At 41.9% G+C, this 20860-nt stretch overlaps 1 protein-coding gene across 4 annotated transcripts in view; it reads left to right on the top strand.

The window, feature by feature from the left end:
- The window catches only part of Pigg (phosphatidylinositol glycan anchor biosynthesis class G (EMM blood group)), a 31770-nt gene that overhangs the window by 7806 nt on the left and 3104 nt on the right, over nt 1–20860 (top strand). For 2 of the 4 annotated variants that reach the window (XM_034508715.2, XM_076937771.1), the window contains 7 exons: nt 5405–5617; nt 6701–6918; nt 7410–7691; nt 9558–10015; nt 12023–12214; nt 15065–15374; nt 17320–17483. In XM_034508715.2, the coding sequence (XP_034364606.1) occupies nt 5405–5617; nt 6701–6918; nt 7410–7691; nt 9558–10015; nt 12023–12214; nt 15065–15374; nt 17320–17483 (1837 nt within the window). Of the gene's footprint in view, nt 1–5404; nt 5618–6700; nt 6919–7409; nt 7692–9557; nt 10016–12022; nt 12215–15064; nt 15375–17319; nt 17489–20860 lie in introns of those variants that run through there. The other 2 variants (XM_034508716.2, XR_013111634.1) reach the window with 2 other exon arrangements.

The raw sequence follows: 20860 nt of genomic DNA, 5'->3' as shown, positions 1-20860 counted from the left end.
GGTTTAGTTAGGGAACCTCTACATAGTCATAAAGAGAGGATGGCTTCTTTCTAATCATCCTCAGTTAAAGAGCACATTCCTGACCATGTTTAGTTTAATGCCACAATTTAAAAAGAAAAGACGATAGACACATTTTAGACTATGCAAGTCATGTAACAGTTTGTAAAAGATTAAGGTGATGGGCAGAAAGGTCACTGGCCATGCACAGCTTGCACCAGAAGGTTTTGTTTTCATTTTTTTTTTTTTAGGGAAGGGGGTGTTTTCTTTTGAGACAGGGTTTCTCTGTGTAATAACCCTTGCTATCCTGGACTTGATTTGTAGATCAGGCTGTCTCAAACTCACAGAGATCCACCTGCCTCCCAAGTGTTGGGACTAAAGGTGTGTGCCAGCACACCCAGCTTCATAAGGTTTTTTTTATCTGTTTGTTTTTGTTTGGTTGGTTGTTTTTTTTGGTTTTTCGAGACAGGGTTTCTCTGTGTAGTTCTGGCTGTCCTGGAACTCACTCTGTAGACCAGGCTGGCCTCGAACTCAGAAATCCGCCTGCCTCTGCCTCCCAAGTGCTGGGATTAAAGGCGTGCGCCACCACTGCCTGGCCAGGTTTTTTTTTTTTTTTTTAATAAGATGTTTAAACTTAAAATTACACAATCCTTCTTCCCCCCCCCCAATCTGTTTTCTGCCCCCAGTCCCTTTCATGTTCCCCCTTGAAATCATGGTCTCTTTTTCTTTGTTATCGTTTTACACTACACACACACACAAATTTTATGTGTCCTTAAATGTGTAACTACAACCTGCTCAGTTTGTTTAGTGTTATATATTTCTATATAATTTGAAGACTGACCACTTGGTATTAGGTAGCCAACTAGAGGGCTCCTCCCTGGAGAGGACTGGTTCTCCTTCTGAGCACTCCTTAACTTCCAGTAGTGCTTTGCCTGTGGACACTGTGAAGCTGTGGCTGTATCAGTTGAGGGTGGACACTTGTGATTGCTTGCTCTCTATATTTTGACCACACGGTTTTCTGAAATGGTCTCCATCTGTTACAAAGAGAAGTTTCTTTGATGAGTGGTAAAAGCTATACTTATTTGTGGGTTTAAGGATAAGTATTTAGAATGCAATTAGGAATTATGCTGGTTTAGTAAAATGGAGGTGTTACATTCTCTAAAATCCATGGCCCCACTGACCTGGGGAATTGGTTAGTTTTCCAGTACCAGGTATGATTTTCATCTTATTTAGTGGAATAGCCATAAGTCCAGTTAGAAAGCTGTTGGTAACCACTGGGATATGAGGCCACAGTGGTTCTCATAGGTTGTCATAGTAGCTCATAGGCAGCACAGCTGGGCAGGACTATTGGTTGCTTCCTTTTGATGTCCTTGTATATAACTGCCTCTTTGCTCTCACCAAACCGGGAAGCTCCAGTCTTGACACCTGAATATTCTTTTGTTTCTGAGACAAAAACAGATGAGAAATGGCCTGTTTCCACCTTGGAGTGGGTAGACACTCCACTGTAGATGGGGTGAGTGATGGGGCTACATTCTGGGTTGACACCCCTTAGAGTTACTATCTCCTGGAGTAACTTGGGAGTGGGGTGAAGAAATTCATGTGATATAGACTCTTAAAGTTCTTACAAAAGTTCAGTAGGTTTTTGTCAATGAGTGTTTCTTCATTTGATAAATAAACTTAGATAATTCCAGACAGTAAATGGTGGCTGTTGTTTTTTGTGAAGTTTGGATTATTTGCCTTGTGATTTCATGGACTGGCGTTCAACCAGCTGCTACCTGTCCTGAGTCCTTAGGCCCCAGTGGGAACCGTAGGTATGGGTCACTCCAAAGGCAAGGGAAGAATAATGCTCCTCCTGGACCTCCATTAAGGAGAGCAGGTGCGTTGCTTGGCTGACTCATCACTAAATAGGACTTGGCCTGTTTCATAAACTTGTTGTTCTGCCTTCCAAACCTAAAATGGTACCTGACAGCTTATTTTTTTATTAATATTTGTTTATTAAAGGTTTAAAAGGTTGCTGAAGTAGAGGTATTGTGGGCCTAATGGAAATGTATGAGCAGTGGAAGAAGAACTGAGAGTAGTTCTCTGAAATGTCTGTAGATTAAAGCCCTTTGTATCCTGTGTTCACACTACAAAGCTATAGTTACTAAAACAGTTTGTGCTGGCAGGACTGGTCAGGCTCATCGATGGAGGAAAATAAAGAGGTTAAAAATAGATCCCAGCACACAAGATTTGTTGATAATAGTGGTTCTCACGTTAATGAGAAAAAGACAGGACACTCAGTTTATGATGTTAGTATAGTTAGTGTGCCCAGGTAACCTGGTAAGCAGTGGTGCTGCCTACCGATCTTACTTTCTCACTAATACATATCTCAGACCCAAGCGCCCTAACCTCTTCAAAGGATTCTTTATTGTGGAAACTTTCAGATCTATTAAACGGGAAACTTTCAGATCTATTAAATGTAACCAAACGGTTTAAGTCCCTAGGTGTAGCACTAGACTGCAGTAGTTACTATCCAGCTTGTCTTATAGTAGTTACTATAGCTTGTCTTATCCCATCTGTGCACACACTCATTTTCCTCATTATCTAGGATCAGACTTTAGAACCACAGGCATTTTTTACGCATGATCCTGGATCTGCTACTACATTTCAAAACTGCCATTAATTCCTTAGTATCACCCAATAATGTTCAGATTTCCAGTGTCCAGCTTTTTTAGTTGTCTTTTGTTTGTTAGGTGCAAATAAAATCTGTACATTGTGATATGCCAGTGTGTGTGTTCTTAGGTCTCTGTTAACTTGTAGGCTCCCAATTCTTTTAATTTACCCATTTATTTGCTGAAATAAATTGTCTGTTGAGTCCCCAGTGATCTCAAGTCTCCCAGCTTGTAACATACCTGGCCTCTATGCTAACTCTGAGTCTGCCTCAGCTTCCTAATGTTGCAGTTTTTCTGTCACCACCTGAAGCTCCTCTAACCCAAACATTCAAGCAGTCTGAGCACAAAGTTTAATCTGGGTTGGTTTGGTCTGATCTGGTTTGGTTTGATCTGTGCATAGCTGTTTGTAGCAGAAAAGATGTACTGTTTAGCTGTGTTAGTTGTTTTTGCATTGCTCTGCTCAAACACCTTCAGTTTCAGAGCACTCAGCCCATAGTTGGCTTTGGAAGACATTGTGGTGGCAGGGCTGTACGGTTGAATATAGCTCCTCACATCAAAGCAGATGGTACAAAGTATATATACCCTGCCTGCTGGGTACCAAGGGTGTAAATGCACAAGCCTTTAAGTGGGAGAGTTTTATCCAAACTGTAACACTAGGAGTTTGTTCAGCTAGGAGTTTGCAAAGAGTAGTGTTTTAATTTTCTAAGTTTTTAATACTACTCAGCTATTATTTCAGTCCATTTATGCTATTATAACAGACTTCCAGAGATTTGATAATTTTTAAAGAAAAGGAATTGATTTCTTGCTGTTCTGCAGGCTGGGAGGTATAAGATCAAGGTATCAGAATCTAGTAAGGTTTATTCCTTTCTTCCAAGATGATGCCTTATTATTGCACCCTGAAGGGAGGGAATAGTGCATCTCCATGTGACAGAAGATAGAAGAGAAAATGTTTGAGATTTTATTAAATTATAAAATGGAGGCCATTTTATAGTGGGTACTAAGGTTCATGAGCTGAGACCTGACAAAAGGCACCAACTCCCAACACCAATACATTGGAGATTAAGTTTCTCTCATAAATTTTGGGAGACTATTAAAACTAGATCAACAAGAATAATTTTATAAAGAAAATGCCCCTGTATAACCTGGATTTCCCAGTGATAGTATTTATATAAGAGAGGAAAAAATTGTTCTTCCCATGTACCACCAGTTTCAAATCAACTAATGAATTTATTATTATCTTTCAATAAATGGCCAACTTGTTCATTTTTTAGTAAAAGTGTGAGATCACGGTTTTAAGCATATGGACTAGTTTCTGTTCATTTATAGCTACTATTTTTTTTTTTAACATATCTTTGGCTAATGGGAACATCTTTATTCCCAGCTCCTTGAGGCAAGACCTCAGTGGTCTCTGATCCGTCTCTTGCCCTCTGAACATTATTCCTAGCTGCCATGCTTGTGTCCTTCTCAGGGCCCACTTGGCTCCTTAGGGTACCCTGATCCTTCAAGTAGAATTGGTAGAATATACTGTTTCACAGCCAGAAGTGTAAACCTATGCTGGATTTCATTAGGGTTCTGGACAAAACAAAGAAATCTTTTAAAGTAAGTTAATCTTGAATTTGCACTGATACTTCCAGCTCTCATGAAGAACTGTGAACCCACCTCCTTAGAGCTGGCCTCTGCTCTCTTCTGCCCGAGCTTTAATCAGAATCCTGGTTAAAATCAGCATGTGGTAGAACATCGCGTGGACTATACTTATGTTGTCTCACAGTAGACACAATCAGTCTTAGAAGAGGATCTGATGAAATGAAACTAGATGTGTGTTGTGTTTGCTTTTGTTTTATGTTTGTTTTTTTTTTTTTTTTCCAGCTCAAAACAATGTAAGAAAATAGCAGCAGAGAGTACTGGGAGATGATAGCAATAATACTGAAGTAGAGAATAGCAGCAGAGAGTACTGGGAGATGATAGCAATAATACTGAACTAGAAAATTTGTCTAGAAAATAAATTTGACCAAATGAAATGTCTGTACAACCAAAACTTACTGCAATTATAGTAAAAATCTCCACAGACTCACACTTGTGTATTTAAGAAGTTTGAGCAGAGCAATCCGAGAAGACTTCCCTGGAGACCCAGGCAGCTCTGTAAACCCGGTGTGATGCTTCTGGGGTTGGAGCGTCATATTCTTTATGGATGAAAAAGTTCTCCTAGGTTACTTTTTATCAAAGGTTGTTTTGTATACTAGGGCCCTGGATCTTGAACAACACAGCCATTCTTCTAGGAGCTGGTAGGGCAGACTGCTATGGAAGGCTTGAAGAGATGTGGGTGACAAGGGCCTTATCCTGGTCATACCTGCCCAGCTAAACCCAGCCTCATCCTGCTTTTTAAAGAAAAGATCCTGCTATCGTTTAGGAACCACTGTTAACACTAACTCACGTTGACTTGACATCACCTAAGTGACCATCTCTTGGCCTCTGTCTGGCTACTTGTCACTTCCATGCCCAATGCTGCAATCACAATAACTGTATGTTTAAAAATCAGACTCTCTGTCCAGTGTATTATAAGCCACTTAGGGGAAAGTGGCACTTAATATGTTTACTGACATAAAAATCAAGGAGGTGGTTTCTGTGTGACTATGTTTGAGTGGCTTGAAATCATGGTAATTTGACTTAACATTAGCAGTTATTGTTCAAGTTCAAGAATAACTACCATTTTCTACTTTGTAGAAATCTATTGCTTAGAATGTTTTGCTTTTTTCTAGGGGATATTCGACACCCAAAGCATGTCCAGCAGACTGACTTGGCTGCAACACTAGCAATAGGACTTGGTTTGCCAATTCCTAAAGACAGTGTAGGAAGCCTCTTATTCCCAGTTATCGAGGGAAAACCAATGAGAGAACAACTGAGATTTTTACATTTAAACACATTACAGCTTAGCAAACTATTGCAAGAAAATGTACCATCCTATGAAAAAGGTAAGATAATTAATAGTTCCAACTTCTATAAGGTCTTCATGATTCCATGGGCTTTATGTTTTCTGGTGTGCAATTTTGTTGGTGTTTTTTTGTTTTGTTTTGTTTTTGTTTTTTGAGACAGGATTTCTCTGTGTAGCCCTGGCTGTCCTAGAACTCACTCTGTAGACCAGGCTGGCCTCGAACTCAGAAATCCGCCTGCCTCTGCCTCCCAAGCGCTGGGATTAAAGGCGTGTGCTACCACTGCCCAGCTTGGTGTGCAATTTGTAATGGGATACTTTGTAGTTGTTACTCTAATGATTAATATTATGTTCCAGTTTTCTAATCTCCTTAACTGTCATTATTAGCAACACCCATGAATATAATTAAGCTATTTGAAATCTTCCATATATTTCTCAATTCAACAATTATTTACCAAGTTAGCTCTCGATTACAGCATCAACATAGTGGCTTACTTTCTCCTATTGAACTTCTCTTTTCATAGCTTCCTGCCCCACCTCCCCCACCTCTCATTACCCTGCTGGTTAAATGCCAATATTATCAGTGGCTAGTGTAGTCTCGGGTGGGGGTAGGAGCAGGGACAAAAGTTACTTAACCCTTTGCACAGTGGGTAGGGCTTTCGTGGTGAATGTACGTCATTGGCCAGGGCACTGGAAATGCCTCATTAGCATAAGGAGGAATTCCAAGTGCTGCTGGACACGACCTTATAAGGGGAGAGGAAGTTTAACCTGGCTACTGGGCTTTGCAACCTCCTGGTAGGGGGTAGATACTTGTGCCAGAACATGCAGGCCCGGAGCAGCAGGGGAGTGATCCTACTCCTGACAATCTCAAGATGAGATTTCTGGGGTTTGGACATGCCTGGCTCCAGACCAGCGTCCCACCCCTGCTCCACACTCAGGCTCTGGCTGTGTTGGCAGTAGATGGATATTACATCATCAGCTGCTACAGTATTACTTTGGTGTTGCTGACCCTTCCTGCCTAGGAACAGATTGCTTTCATTAGGTATTGGTTCTAAAGGATGTCCCAGGAGTAAGTGAATGTGCTAACATTATAAATATGCATTTATAATTTCTTTTTGTCTGATAGATCCTGGATTTGAGCAGTTTAAAATGGCAGAAAGGTTGCATGGAAACTGGGTCAAACTGCACTTGGAAGAAAACCATTCAGATATTCTGCTTGGTCTGGGGACCAAAGTACTGAGGCAGTACCTGGGTGCCCTGAAGACCCTGAGTCTGTCCCTGAGCACACAAGTGGCTCACTATGACATCTACTCAATGGCAGTGGGGACACTCATAGTTTTGGAGGTACATATGCTTGAATTATCATGGTTCAGGTGTTAAATTGATTATGCAGCCAAAACATGATTGATTTAAATTTATATATCATTACTGCTGGGCATGATGGTATATGTCTGTAATTCCCAAATTCAGTTTGCTAAGATAGGAGGATGGCTACATCATGCCAGCCTGGGTTACAATAAGACTCTGTATCTGAAAAGAATATTGGTGTAACACAGAAAATAGGAAATGTTCTTTATTTTTCCATTGTGCGTTCAGATTTAAGAGATTACATGAAGTATTTGCATGTGGCAAATGTCTTCATTCAGCATTGATATAAAAGATAAAAATATAAATCAAGCTATGCAGTTTTGGCAAGCAATTAAAATTAATTTTCCCTTGGGTCTTTCTGTTTTGTTACTGTTCTTATATGAGCAACAGATTAGGATGGGCTGGGCTCGTTTGATTGGACTTTCCTATACCTTGGCTCCATATTCACCCTTGATCTTCTTTTTCAGGTTCTCACCTTGTTCCTCCTTAGCACTCCACATGTGCTGTGCAGAAAGGCTGAGCTGGATGTTCCTCTGTTGTCTCCTGTGTTTTCTCTGCTCTTTTACCTGATATTTTTGGTTCTTTCGGCCATTCATGTCCTGGTGTGCACCTCATCTGAGAGCTCGTGCTACCTCTGTAGCCTCCCGTGGCTGGCAGCAGGGGCTGTTATGGTACTTGTTTCTTCGCTGTTCTGTGCTATTTTGTCTGCTCTTATCAGGATGGTCACTGACGGCACTCTGCTGAGGAAGGTATGGCTAGTCCCTGCATATATAATGTGGTCCTGTGGGTAGGCTTCTGTTTTGTTTTGCTAGCCGATCTTTCATAAGTATAAATTGGTTGAAAGTCTTGTATATACCAGCATTGCAGTGTTGGAGGTGCCTTGAAAGACCACACGTCAGTTAGACTGCAGGGGAAAGACCTAAGCATATCCTCCCAGGCTTCTGGGCATCGTTGTTTGTGATATTCTTCTGTGTAGTAGGTTGTATGCTCTTATCCTCAGCTGGAAAGAGCTGGACTGGAACAGAGGTGATAGCAGGGCTTCTGAATGTGGAAGGCAGGGAGCGTGTGTGCCTCAGTCTCAGAAAGAATCTCTGGGCTGCAAATGATGGGCAGGGAACAGGTGTCCACTCAGGAGGTTCCTAGGAAGCTTGATTCCCCTATTGGTCTGTTTTGCTTCACAGAGCTTTCTTTTCAAGGTTTACATTTTTCTGTGTAATTCTTGGTCTCTGTTAACCTTTGTTTACTAGGTAGGTGATAATGATGGAGCAGTGTGAAAAAGGTGTATGGTTGTATTAGAGGCCACAGTATCTAGACCCTGGGACTGAGAAAGCCTGAGCAGTGGCTCTAGCTCCCACCCAGAATTCCTTCTGTCCCCTTTTCTGTCACAGGGCCTTTCAAGATCCCCTGTTGTATGTCTGGGTCCAGGTATAGTCTCTGTCTGTTTGTCTCTTTAGGAACTTTCTGGGTTCATAGTGTTTGTCAGTGTACATTGCTATACATAGTTAACAGTTATCAGAATAATAAGTAACAAGAACTTTTTCTCATTGAACTGGTGTGTGTGTGTGTGTGTGTGTGTGTGTGTGTGTGTGTAACTCGTAGTACACATGTGGAGGTCAAAGGATAACTTATGAGACTCAGTTCTCTTCTTCTACCTTATGTGTCCTGAGAACAGGACTCAGGTCATTAAGCTCAGCAGCCAGTGCCCATACCTGCCATGCCGTCTCATCAGCCCTCGAGCTGCTTTTAAGTTACTAATTTGTGTTACTCATTTCTTCATCCCTGTGACAAAATATACGATATCAATAATTTAAGGGAGGAAAGATTTACTTTAACTGACAGCTTCAAAAGTGTCAGTCCAAGTCTGGTTTGCTCCACTACTATGGGCCTGTGTTAAGGCAGCATCACGGTGGAAAAAAAGACTTAGCTGAAAAAAGCTGCTGACTCAGCCAGCTAAAAATTAGTGAGAGGAAAGAAGAGAGAATGGGAGAATTGCACCTTCCAATTCTAATCGTCTTTCAGCAGTAGGGGCCAAGCTCATAATATACAGATTTTTCCCCCCTTGTGAGAGAAGTATTTTGTATCTAAATCATAACATGATTTAAGAGACAGTATTCTGTTGCCATCACTTTGTAGTGGCAACTGTGTAGTCCTGGGGAAATTGATGTCATGCTGGGAATGTGACAGGTGGGCTAGGATCTTCTGATTAATTCTTTGGGCTCAATCACTTCATTAAGGACCTGCTTTCAGTCTCTGACACTGAGCTTGGGACTTAGATTTCTGGGTGAGGACAGCTGACTGACATGCTATGTCTGGGTCCTCCTGGTTAGCATCTTGACCTCCTCTAGGCTGTGCTGCAGGAAGAGGTGCCATGCTTCTGAGATGCAAGGGGTTCCCTCCACAGTGGGCAGTTTGAGTTGGATGGGAAGACAGCAGGTGTCTGTCAGGAGGCCTCTTCACTGTGAGCAAGGGCATCATTCATGTAGGGTGATATACATGACTTTCAGGCAATTACTAACATACTGCATTTCCTTCTAACAGAATGAGGGCATCATTCATGTAGGGTGATATACATGACTTTCAGGCTATTACTAACATACTGCATTTCCTTCTAACAGAGTGCAGCTGATGCCAGCTCAGGGTGGTCAGAGGTGAACCTCCTACTTCTTCTGGGCACACTAGGCCATGTTCTGAGCCTGGGAGCCAGCAGCTTCGTGGAGGAAGAGCACCAGACGTGGTATTTCCTTATTAATACTCTGTGCCTGGCTCTGAGCCAGGAAACCTGTAGGAGTTACTTTCTGGGAGATGAATGTGAACCCCAGCATCACTTCCATGTGGAACACAAATGTGTGAATCCCCTTGCCTGTACTCTGCAGGACAGCACAAGCTACAGCAGCTCAGAGTCTGACACAGCAGGTAAACGGGTCTCCCCGCTGGAAACACGAGGGAACTGCAAATGGTGGACAGTGCTGGCAAGTCCATGGCTGGTGCTGGTCTGCTGTCGGCTACTGCGGTCCTTGAACCAGACAGGAGTACAGGGAGCCCATCGTCCTGACCTTAGCCACTGGCTTACCAGGTGAGCATGACCCATGGGCTGGAACCCTTTGCAACTGAATAGCCTTACTTAGTCCTCTTTTTCTACATTTTTTTTTTCCTTTAAAAAATATATATTAAGACTAAGATAATACTTGAGATCTAAAAAAAAATAGAAAATATACCCAATAAAGGTAAATAGAAATTAACTTAATATGTTTTATTTATTAATGCATTAGACTAGTTTTTAATGATTGAGAACCTATGAGTTTTAAAACGATCATTGTGAAGTTGGAACTCTGGGATAGAGTCCATGGTGGTCCTTTGCACACTGCTGCCTGTAGACAAGAGGACAGGATCAGTAGGCAAAAGGTTTTAGTCTCTGGGGCACCTTTGCCGTCTGACTCTTCTTTCTTTTGAAGCATGTCTCTCTCCATCCTTAGAGGGCAAGATGCATCGTAGATCTCTCAACATCTCCTGAGCCTTCTACTGACGTTACAGAGCCAGAAGGGATGTAGAATTGGGTAGATGGGAAGGGTTTTAAGAGGGGCTTGAAGTAAATGGAAGGAAGAAACTACGTCTGACAAAGTCAAGACCATGCTGTTTGAACTGTCTGACAACAAAGACTCAAGCTAAAGTAAACGAAGTAAGACTGTTCAGAGAAGCAGACAGTTGCTGAGCTGTATACAGTTGCAGTGCAGAGGGGGAGGAGACCACCTGCTAGTGCTTGGGAAACTTCAAGTTGATAGAGTGTTGTGAATTTATACCTGTAGAGTGGAGAAACAAAAGCAAATGATATTGCTCAGACCTTACAAGTGTGCATAACCCAGAAGTGGGCATCAAAGAAAGATTCTGGTTTCTCTAACTAAGAGGGTTTCGTGAAGAATCCCACCAAGTTTTAACTAGCTTATCAAACTTTCATAATCCCACAATTACAACTGGCATCTTTAAAGTTTCTGCCATGTGCTTGTACAACAGCTCTGGAAAAACATCTCTATGTGCTCCTCATTTTGGAGTTCAGGAAACAAAGAGGGAACAGGGCTCGCTGATGGACCATATGTCCTCAGCCCAGGCATATGAAATGTTTGATATGTTAAGGAGTTCCAGGCTCTAGAGAAACATAGCGGGCACTTGTTATTTCTTTGAAAATTTGAAGCATTTGGTACATGTGTATACTGCGATATTTTCTTCTTGAATTGCTGGGCCATTCCTATCAGCTGTAAAAGGGCGTTTTGTAACTTCCATTAGTCACCCATTCCAAAGCTGTCTTAGTCAAATATCACTTTGCTACGGTGGTGTACAGCATTCCAGAGGGATGCCTAGGATATACAAGCATAGCATAAATTATCTCTTTCCATCCTAATATAGCCAAATCTTTCTTCGTGGGTTTTTTTTTTTCTCTCTGTCTTTCTCTCTCTTTCTCTCTCTCTCTCTCTCTCTCTCTCTCTCTCTCTCTCTCTCTCTGTGTGTGTGTGTTTTGAGACAAGGTCTTGCTCTGTATTCTAGGCTGACCTCAAACTTAAGATCTTATACCTAAGCCTCCTGTTTGTCAAGATTGCAGATATATATCACCACGACCAGTTTTATTCACATTTTCTGAGGTCTTTTTCCATTTTACTGTGTATCTTTCCAGAATATATATTTAAAATTACTATCTAGGCTTTATGCACACAGACTATGTAAATAATAAAAGGGAGATGGCCTTGCCAAAGTTCTAGTATATGTAACAGTGCCTTAGCCACCTGGCAAGAGAGTTGAGCTGTGTGAGACAGCAACAGAGCCAGGGTGAGAATGAAGTAAACCAGGATGCTGGGGGCAGACTGTACCTAATACCAGCATCTCAGACTATTTTAAGAGTAAGGTCTGAATGAGATCTCAGCATAGTAGTATTTGTGACATTTTAAGATTCCTGTTTTTTTGTTTTATTTTGTTTTCTGCCTTTCTAGGAACAATCATTTGATTTTATACGATTCTTTTAAAAGTCTTCAATATAATTGTAAATCGCCAATTCCATTTGGTAGTAATTTGGACATTTTCTATCTTATTTCAGCTCTGACCACAAAGTACAGCTCTCAGGCCTGGCTGCCCTCTCCCTGGTTGTAATCTTCATGTTAGTTCAAAGGGGGTGCTCTCTTGTATCCAAGGTGGCCCTAGCACTAGGGCTGCTGGGTGTCTTCTGCTACAGGGCAGCCATTGGGATTGTTCTGTTCCCATGGCAACCAGACAACAAAGTCATTTCAAAGTAAGTGAACTAGAGATATGATGGCTTACTTTTATGTGTTTCAGTGTTTTCTGTACTAAAAATACCATGTCAGTCCTTACAATACTTGAGTTTAGGTTTTATGCATGATAATTTCATTTGTAGCTATTATATCCTGGTCAAGAAAACCTTAATGAGCCACTTGTTAGCACTCTTTTGGGAGATAAATAATGTAGAAGTAAGATTATTGTATTTATTTTTTTAATTAATAAATAATTTTAAAATGAGTTAAGAGAGACCTGCATTTACCAGGACTTGGTTTTGCTAAGTTACGATGTGACTTTAAAAACAAGGATACTCCCAAGGATACAATAGTAAGTGGATACTCCCAGCAGTTAGGAAAGGAAGTGAGCTCCCTATATTATGCTTGTAAGGCCCAAGAATTCCTGTCATGCAAATCAAGAGGGCTCAACCCTAAGTCTGGTGTTTGTGATAGAACTGCTGGAATGCCTAGTCAGAGCTGCAAAGGGTGGCTAGCCTTCTCAAAAGTACCTCAAGAATACAGACAGGCAGCTGAAAATAAAGCACCTTCCTGTCCTTTGGAACATCATTTACAGTTTAAAATAAATAGATAACTTGTAGTTGTTCATCAGTAGTGGGACAACCCTCACAGATATATCTCTGTTTTCATAGAATACAGAAGGGCACTACGAAGCAATATGCTATAAAACTCTTACATGGTGCCAGCTTACCAAACACATTGTTTTATATGACTTAACTTGATAAATAGTAATTGTCATATTTAGGACCCACAATCATATATAGCTTGAGGCCTTACTTTTTACTCATTTGGGTACCTTATACAGATATCTAGACTGAACAAATATTGAAAGCCAAGGGCTATATCCAGAAGCTTAAAGGCTTACTAGAAAACAGCTGTGGATAGGTGTGAGGTGGTCCTAGGTTTCTGTAGCTGGTAACAGCAGGGCAGTTGCCTTCACCTGAGGCAAGAAGCCAGAGGAAACATGAAGATGGTGATTGAGACTGGGGACGTTTTGCAGAGGCAAAGGCTCTTTTTGGCTTTGGAGCCTGGAACTTTGGGCAGATAGCAAGGTTAGATGTTACAAGTGAGGTTTTTGTTTTTGTTTTGTTTTGGTTTTGGTTTTTTTGAGACAGAGTTTCTCTGTGTAGCCCTGGCCGTTCTGGAACTCACTCTGTAGACCAGGCTGGCCTCGAACTCAGAAATCCGCCTGCCTCTGCCTCCCAAGTGCTGGGATTAAAGGCGTACGCCACCACCTCCCGGCGAGGTTTTTGTTTAATCCCCAAGTGCAGTGTGTGGATGCATTTTTCATTTCCACCCAGATCTATGCACTTGATTTCTGCATTATAATCTCAAGACTATGATCCCCTTGCTTTGCCTTCTCTGCTGGTAACAGCTTGTTCTCTGTAGATGTTCAGATAGCCAGCATGCTTTTTCTCTAAGCATTCTTCTTCCTATACAATCCAGCCATCCCTCACCTTGTCTGTCTTGATTTTTAAAAATACACTGCTTCTAGATCCACCTGGCTTCAAAGGTACCCAAATTCCGAAGTCACCCTGACCTATCTGGTTCTGTATTCACTACTCAGAAATCCAAGCATGTCTAGGATTGAAAGTCATACAGAATGAGAAGTAGTGACTGATCAATACAGGGGACCTGTCTAGATGTTCTTCCTACTGCCCTTTCCTATCTAGTGGCCCTGGTATCATCTACTCAGACTAGCTTCTTCCTTAAAACATTCCGATAGCTTTCACATTTGCTGGATTCTTCTTTATTGGAATCCACATGGACCTGTCTTTAGCTTTTCTGTTAGGACTTGTACAATCAGAGGTGTTCTAGGTATTTGACTCCAGCTCCCCAACCAGGGCCACACTCTTCCACATGTAACCCACAGTATCAACACTGCATTAAAGCAGTCATACTAAATGGGTAGGGCCTCTGCCTCTACCTATGAGTGCTGGGCTTAAAAGTGTACACCACTACACTCCACCATTAAGTGACAATCTTAAAGTATATAAATACCTTATTTATAAAATTACTTAAAATACTATATTTTAGAAAAATATATTTAAAAAGAAGAAGTTATTAGGCATAGTCTCATAACTTACATCCTTTATATACTTAAATTGAGTGCAGATACTTAGTCCATAACAGTACTTAATATTTATGAAGCATGTACTGTGTAAAAATACTTCATGTCTATTTTTTATACATACATAATTCCTAGGATAACCATGTGATGTGTAGAAACCACTTTCTGTTCTTAACTTAATGAAGTTGATTGTCAGAGTGTTCATTAAATTGTTCTAACACCAGAGCTAGTGAGCAGCAGAGCCCAGACTTGAACAGTGTGGACCTCTGCACACTGACATTGTACATTTTAGACATGTCAACATTCAAGTTTGTATTAAATCCACTTAACTATGAATATGCTCAATTGCAGTTAGCATTCCTGAACTTAAGAAATTTCAGATACTCAGGTCATCAACTAGCACAAACATTTTTTCCCTTAACTGTGCAAAGTGTTGCAAGAACATAGCACTGGTTATTATTGATAGCTCATGCTATCAAATGATCCTTGGATCACATAAGCAAGTTTTCCACAAAGTCAGGTCCATTAGGACGGAACATTCCAGCAAATGCCTGGTGTCCTTGCTGGCTGCTCCTCAAGGGCATGTGTGTCAAAGTAGACATGCTTTTTTTTTTTTTTAATTAGTCACAACTTGTTCAGCTATACTGTCACATTTAGGTATTCTCTAATTAGATACATGTTTTAAATGGAAAAAAATATTTACTTGAACTTTTCTAGATGGTACAAATGAATGTAACATGTTTTGCTTTTTTTCTTTTAGGGGAATTACTGAAGCTCGTTTTGTTTATGTCTTTGTCCTTGGTATTCTGTTCACTGGTACCAAAGATTTACTCAAAGCACAAGTCATTGGAACAGACTTCAAAACCAAGACTGTAGGCTTGTGGGAAATACATAGTGGATTAGTTCTTCTGGCAGCTCTGCTCTTGAGACCACACAATCTTCCAGTGTTAGCATTTAGCCTCTTAATTCAGACTGTAATGACCAAGTTCATCTGGAAGCCCCTGAGACATGATGCAGCTGAGGTCACTGTAATGCATTATTGGTTCGGTCAAGCATTTTTCTATTTCCAGGTAGGTTTTTATTGTTATTATGGATAGAAGGCTAGTGTGATGGTTTGTATATGCTTGGCACTATTTGGAGGTGTGGCCCTGTTGGAGTAGGTGTAGCCTTGTTGGAGTAGGTGTGGCCTTGTTGGAGTAGGTGTGTCACTGTGGGTTTGAGCTTTAAGACCCTCATCCTAGCTGCCTGGAAGTCAGATTTCTCCTAGTAGCTTTCAGATGGAGATGTAGAACTCTCAGCTTCTCCTGCACCATGCCTGCCTAGATGCTGCCATGCTCCCACCTTCATGATAATGGACTAAACCTCTGAACCTGTAAGCCAGCCCCAATTAAATGTTGTCCTTATAAGAGATGCCTTGGTCATGGTGTCTGTTCACAGCAGTAAAACCCTAAGATAGCTAGTAACTTTTTATGTCACCTAACTTTTGGGTTTTTTTTTCATTTTTTTTTCTTTCTTTTTTTTTTTTTTTTTGCAAAAATGTTGTAAGATGGAAGGTTATTATGTTCGGTGAAAGAACTTATAATGCACTGAAAAATATACTTAACTCTTATGTGGATTTTACTAGATAAATTACAGTTTGTCATTTTTAAAAGGCATGCTTGACCAGGTTTAGTGGTGCATGCCTTTACTCCTAGCACTGGGCAGGTGGATCTCTGTAAGTTGGAGGCCAAACTGGTCTACACAATGAGTTCCAGGCCAGCCATAGGTACATAGTGAGACCCTGTGTCAAAAACAGACATTCTCACTGTGGATTCATCTAGATATCCATAAGACAATTGGTTGTTGCTTTACAGGAAGGATCAGGTAGGAACTGATTTATTACGAACTGCAGAGAAAACACATTAAGGGTTTTTTTAATGTGTTTTGTTTTTTGGAATGTAGTAATTATACCTCTGTGTACCTTTGCCTCTGGTATTGAGGCTGTCCATGCTGGGAACTATTGGGTGTCTCTAAAATTATTAGTCCCTGAAGACTGGAGGATCATAGGACTTTTCCCTAGTATTTAAAGACCCAGACCTCCCTTAGTTTTGGTGTGTAGAAGGATGCCTGGACAGGCAGTAGACCTTAGAAGGACCTAGTTCTTCCCAGCAATCCCAGTGAGGGTGTATAATACATAGATTCCTTTACAGTTCCACTGCACCTCTTCTCTGTGTGCTACCCTTTCCTCTTTATCTGTCAGTCTCTACCTGTGCTCTTCTTTCTTTGGTTTCATATGTCTCCCAGCCTCACCCATGAAGCAACTCAAGGCTGTATGTTTGTCCTTTTGACTCCAAAGGCCAAGAATAATTGGATTAAATTATAAGAATCTATAGTTAAGTACTGTGACCAGACTAAGACCAGCCTTGGGCTCAGTTTGCTGTGGTGATCTGACTTTCCTTAATCTGTCTTTCCTGGTCTCCCCATAGACCAGCAAAGCTCTCCCATAGTAGGTTCAAGACTTGTGAATAGCTTGGGCACATGGGTATAAATAATAGAATGCAGGGAGCCACCGGTTTGTGTGCTGTGTGTCATGGACCCTCATGTACCGTGTGCATTTCAGCAGTGCTGGCTGACCCTTGGCTGCAGTAGAGAGGCTGGAATGCAATCTAACAGCATCCAGGAGATATGCTCTATGATGTGGGCCTCCTAGGACCACATGCACCACCCTCAAGTGGAGGTCTTCAAGGAAAGGTCTGTGCGCTTGTCTTGAGCAGCCAATATGTCTGGGGGAAGGTGTGAAATTGCTGTGTTCAGTGAGAAGATTGAAGGATGCAGAATTCTTCAAAAGACTCGTTATGTATAAGTATTTTTCTACCACTTCCTGGTCTGTAGTAAGATGGCACAGAGAAATATGACTGATCCAGAGCCAGCTCAGTGACTAAGGAGCAGCCAGATGACTGAGTGCTCAATGCCTCCCCCACCTCTGATTATCTATCCATGCAGAAAGAGCATCCTTATTTTTCTTCTGTGTTCCAGGGTAATTCCAACAACATTGCTACCATCGACATTTCAGCAGGCTTTGTGGGCTTAGATACCTACATGGAAGTTCCAGCCACAGTCCTCACAGTACTTGGAACATATGTAGGGCCTGTGGTCTGGGCCAGCCACCTTGTGTACTTCCTGAGCTCAGAAGGAAACAAGTAAGGTGCTTACTTTGTCTTTCAGAACAAATGTGATTGCAGTTTGTCTGTTTTTAAGAGTAATAGCATTATTTTATATATAAGGCATCTGGATTCCAAAAGTTAGAGAATCTTTTTACTGATTTTCTTTTATAGATCAAAGGCCCGAGTCAGGTCTGAGGGACTCTGTTGACAAAGTTTAGGTTTTTCAGTTCAAACAACACAACAAGAAAAAAAAAAAAAAAAAAAAAAAAAAACAATAAAGCAAGAATGTGCAGTCTTGATGTCACTGGGGTCAGCAGAGGAAACCTGGAGATATTCCCTAGCAAGAGACACTCTTCTGATCTCAGTCACGAAGTGGGAATGGGGATTGGGAAACTCCAAGCTCAGCTCTGAGCCACTTCATGTTCTTCTGCTCATTCTTCTATTCTGAGGGCAAGGAGACAAAAGACATGGGCTCTGGCCCTCCAGAAACCCTTTTGATGGTGCAGAAAGAATGTGTTAGGAGGAGCTGCTGACTGAACAGATTCTGAGTCAGTGAGCAGCTAAGAGTGCTGCTACGTGACAGAAATGACAGCTGAAGAGAAGTACAAGGTGGGACACAAATTCAGGTACAGCTGAATGGCATTCTTTGCCTAAGCCAGTCTAGGCTCTTGTGCCCTCAACTAGCACGGAGGTACTTCCCAGGGTCTAGCGTGCTGAAGGTTCCCACTGTTGGGGTGCAGATAGCTCTCTGGGCTTGGTCAGCATGTTCTGATCTGTCCCTGCCTGTTTTATCTATCTCATTTTTGCTTCTAGTTGTTGATTTATGTGTTGTTCTTCTCTGAAGGAAGGCTGCACGAGAGGTTCAGAGCTATCTAGACCTTCACTACTCGTGCAGTAGCCTATAGTCCTGACCCAGCTGTGCCCATTTACTTGTTAATATGCCTGAGTCATGGGAAGGTGCCCTCCTGTGACACTGGACCTGCCCTCCTGTGACACTGGACCTGCCTCTCATGCATTGGGTGGGCACAGCTCTCAGCCCAGAGCCTTACTCTGACTAGAGGTTCCAGACCTTTCATGTACCATGTCCCAGGTGCACAAGTGAAGTTGGGGCTCCCCAGTTTCCTCCCCTCTGCCTACTTGTGATTAGAAGAGTGACTCTTGCTGTGGTGACTGTCATAACCCCTCCTGGGATGTCTCCAGGCTTCTGCTGCTGACTGCAGAGACCTGCAGCTGCATACCCTTGTTCCTGCCAGTGTCACTGTGGTTCTACTTCTCCTCTTGACTTATTTTTTAGTTTCTTTGATGGATTTGTTCTCAGTCGTTCATGTCTTTGGCCTGGGGTCTCTTCTTAGCTCCAGACTTAATATCTAATCTCCTGTTGGTATCTCCATGAAGGGACCAGATAGCATTGAACTCAGGAAGCCCAAGACTAGAATGACATACTAATTCACTGGTTCTGCATTTCCCTCAGGTAAAGATATTCAAGCATTAACCACAGAAATCTCTCAAGCTAGACAAGAAACTGTAGTGGCCTCAGCCAGGAAGAAAAGCATCCTCCTTGGTAAACCACATTTGGATTGTAGAGAAACAGATAACTTCCCACACGTGCTACTTTGCTATAAAGGGGAGGCTGTAGACTTGAGAACAGGAATGCTTGAACTTTACCTACTTGTAACTGTTCATGCCTGTACTTTGAGGCAGTCTACAGACAGTCCCTCTTAAATTATACAACCTAAATGTGGTTTACAATATAATGTACATTCTATGAGGCTGTTGGGGACAGAATCTGGAAGTTGTGCTTGATGTAAACTGCCTGCTCGCAACAATGCAGAAATACTGTGCTGATATTATATGAGCAATATGCACAATATTTCACATGGATAATGCTAAAAACTGTCACACAAGTCAGTGCCATGTGGAAACCCAGAACCATGTGCTGTCAGGTAAGGAAGAAGCTTCATTTGGTAGGTCACTGGCTCAGCACAGATGTTCAGTTTATAATCACTAGAGAGGGGAGCCAAAGCTCTTTATTCACAAGGCTTGAACTAAGTACTTACTTTTTGGAACACTGGGCTCTGACAAGATGATGCTTCCCCCTTGGGCCAGGTACCAAGTAGGGACTAGCAGTTTACGCATGAGGAGTAAAACACCAGAAGTACTGGAGCCATCTATGGAAGGGGTCAAGTGTGATCTCACAGTTGGAGAACTAAACAGGAGGAAATGTGTCAAGAGCAAGATGGGAAGCCAGTGAAGACTGAGGTAGTGTTATGGAAGAGAGGTTAGCTAAAACAGCCCACCAGTGACACCCGTTGAAAAAATAGGGGGCTTGGTGCTCAGAACTGTCTTTTGGCCATGAGTAGTTGTTGGTGCTCAACATTGTATAATGAGCATAGAGATAGGAGATGTTTGGGGGATGTCCTAAAATAGTGGAGTTACCTGATCAAGAGGACTGAACACGCTTTACAGAACGTGCTCACCCAGGTGCACACAGTGCACAAACAGCCATGTTGCACACACTTGTTGCTCAGTCTCTGAACGCACACCCTAGCGAGGCATGTCTTGCCACTCATGTGTGCTACATTCTGACACATAATTTCTGCCATTCGAACCTTTCCTTGTGCTTTTAAGGCATAATACAAGCATTATATAAAATACATTTTATTCTTACAAGTCTGCAGTAATCCTAGATTTGTAAGTTCCATAGCCATAGCTCATACATTCTATCCATAGCCTCTGATCAGAGATGGAGATGAGAGCTTCTGACGTAAGGCAGTGGCCTTTTAGACTAACATTCCTCCACAGGAAATGGAGCTTCTGTGGTCCACAAGTGTTTGGAGCTGTTTGTAGGAGCTCGAGGGCAGGTGTTGCCCTTCTCGTTACATTTGCTACATTTTGTTCTTGTTGCTTTCTGTATTTTATGAATTTATTAGGTTTTACCTCTCCTTTCTAAAGAAATAATTTCTAGTGTTAAATTTTTATTACATTTGTATGTTGCGGCCCGAGCTACCCCACGTCTGGGGGCCAAAAATGTCAAAGACCGCTCTATCAACGTTGGAACCCGCACTGCCAAAAGCCTTGGGGGCTGAACTGTTAGAGCCCACACTGCCCCCAGCTGCTCAGGTCTGTGGGTCGGGGTTCAGCAAGAGAGTGAGGACGGATGCGAAGAATGGAGACCAGACAGAGTGATTCAATCCTGTTTATTCTTCAGACTCTCTTCCTAGTCCAAGTTCCAACTCTTGAGTTCCTAGTCCCTAGTTCCTCCAAGTTCCAAGCTTCTTTCCAAGCTCCCTTCCAAGTACCTATCTCGAGTACTACAAGTGTCTACTGTCTAATCTCAAGTTTTTCCTCCAAGTGCCTAATACCTAATAATAATTGCCTGTCTTGAGTCTCAAGTGCCTACTCCCTGGGCCTAA

This window comes from Arvicanthis niloticus, chromosome 7 (genome assembly GCF_011762505.2).
Source record: "Arvicanthis niloticus isolate mArvNil1 chromosome 7, mArvNil1.pat.X, whole genome shotgun sequence".
NCBI lineage: Eukaryota > Metazoa > Chordata > Mammalia > Rodentia > Muridae > Arvicanthis > Arvicanthis niloticus.
Note: the sequence above shows the minus strand (reverse complement) of the source record. Positions and strands in the feature narration are given on the sequence as shown.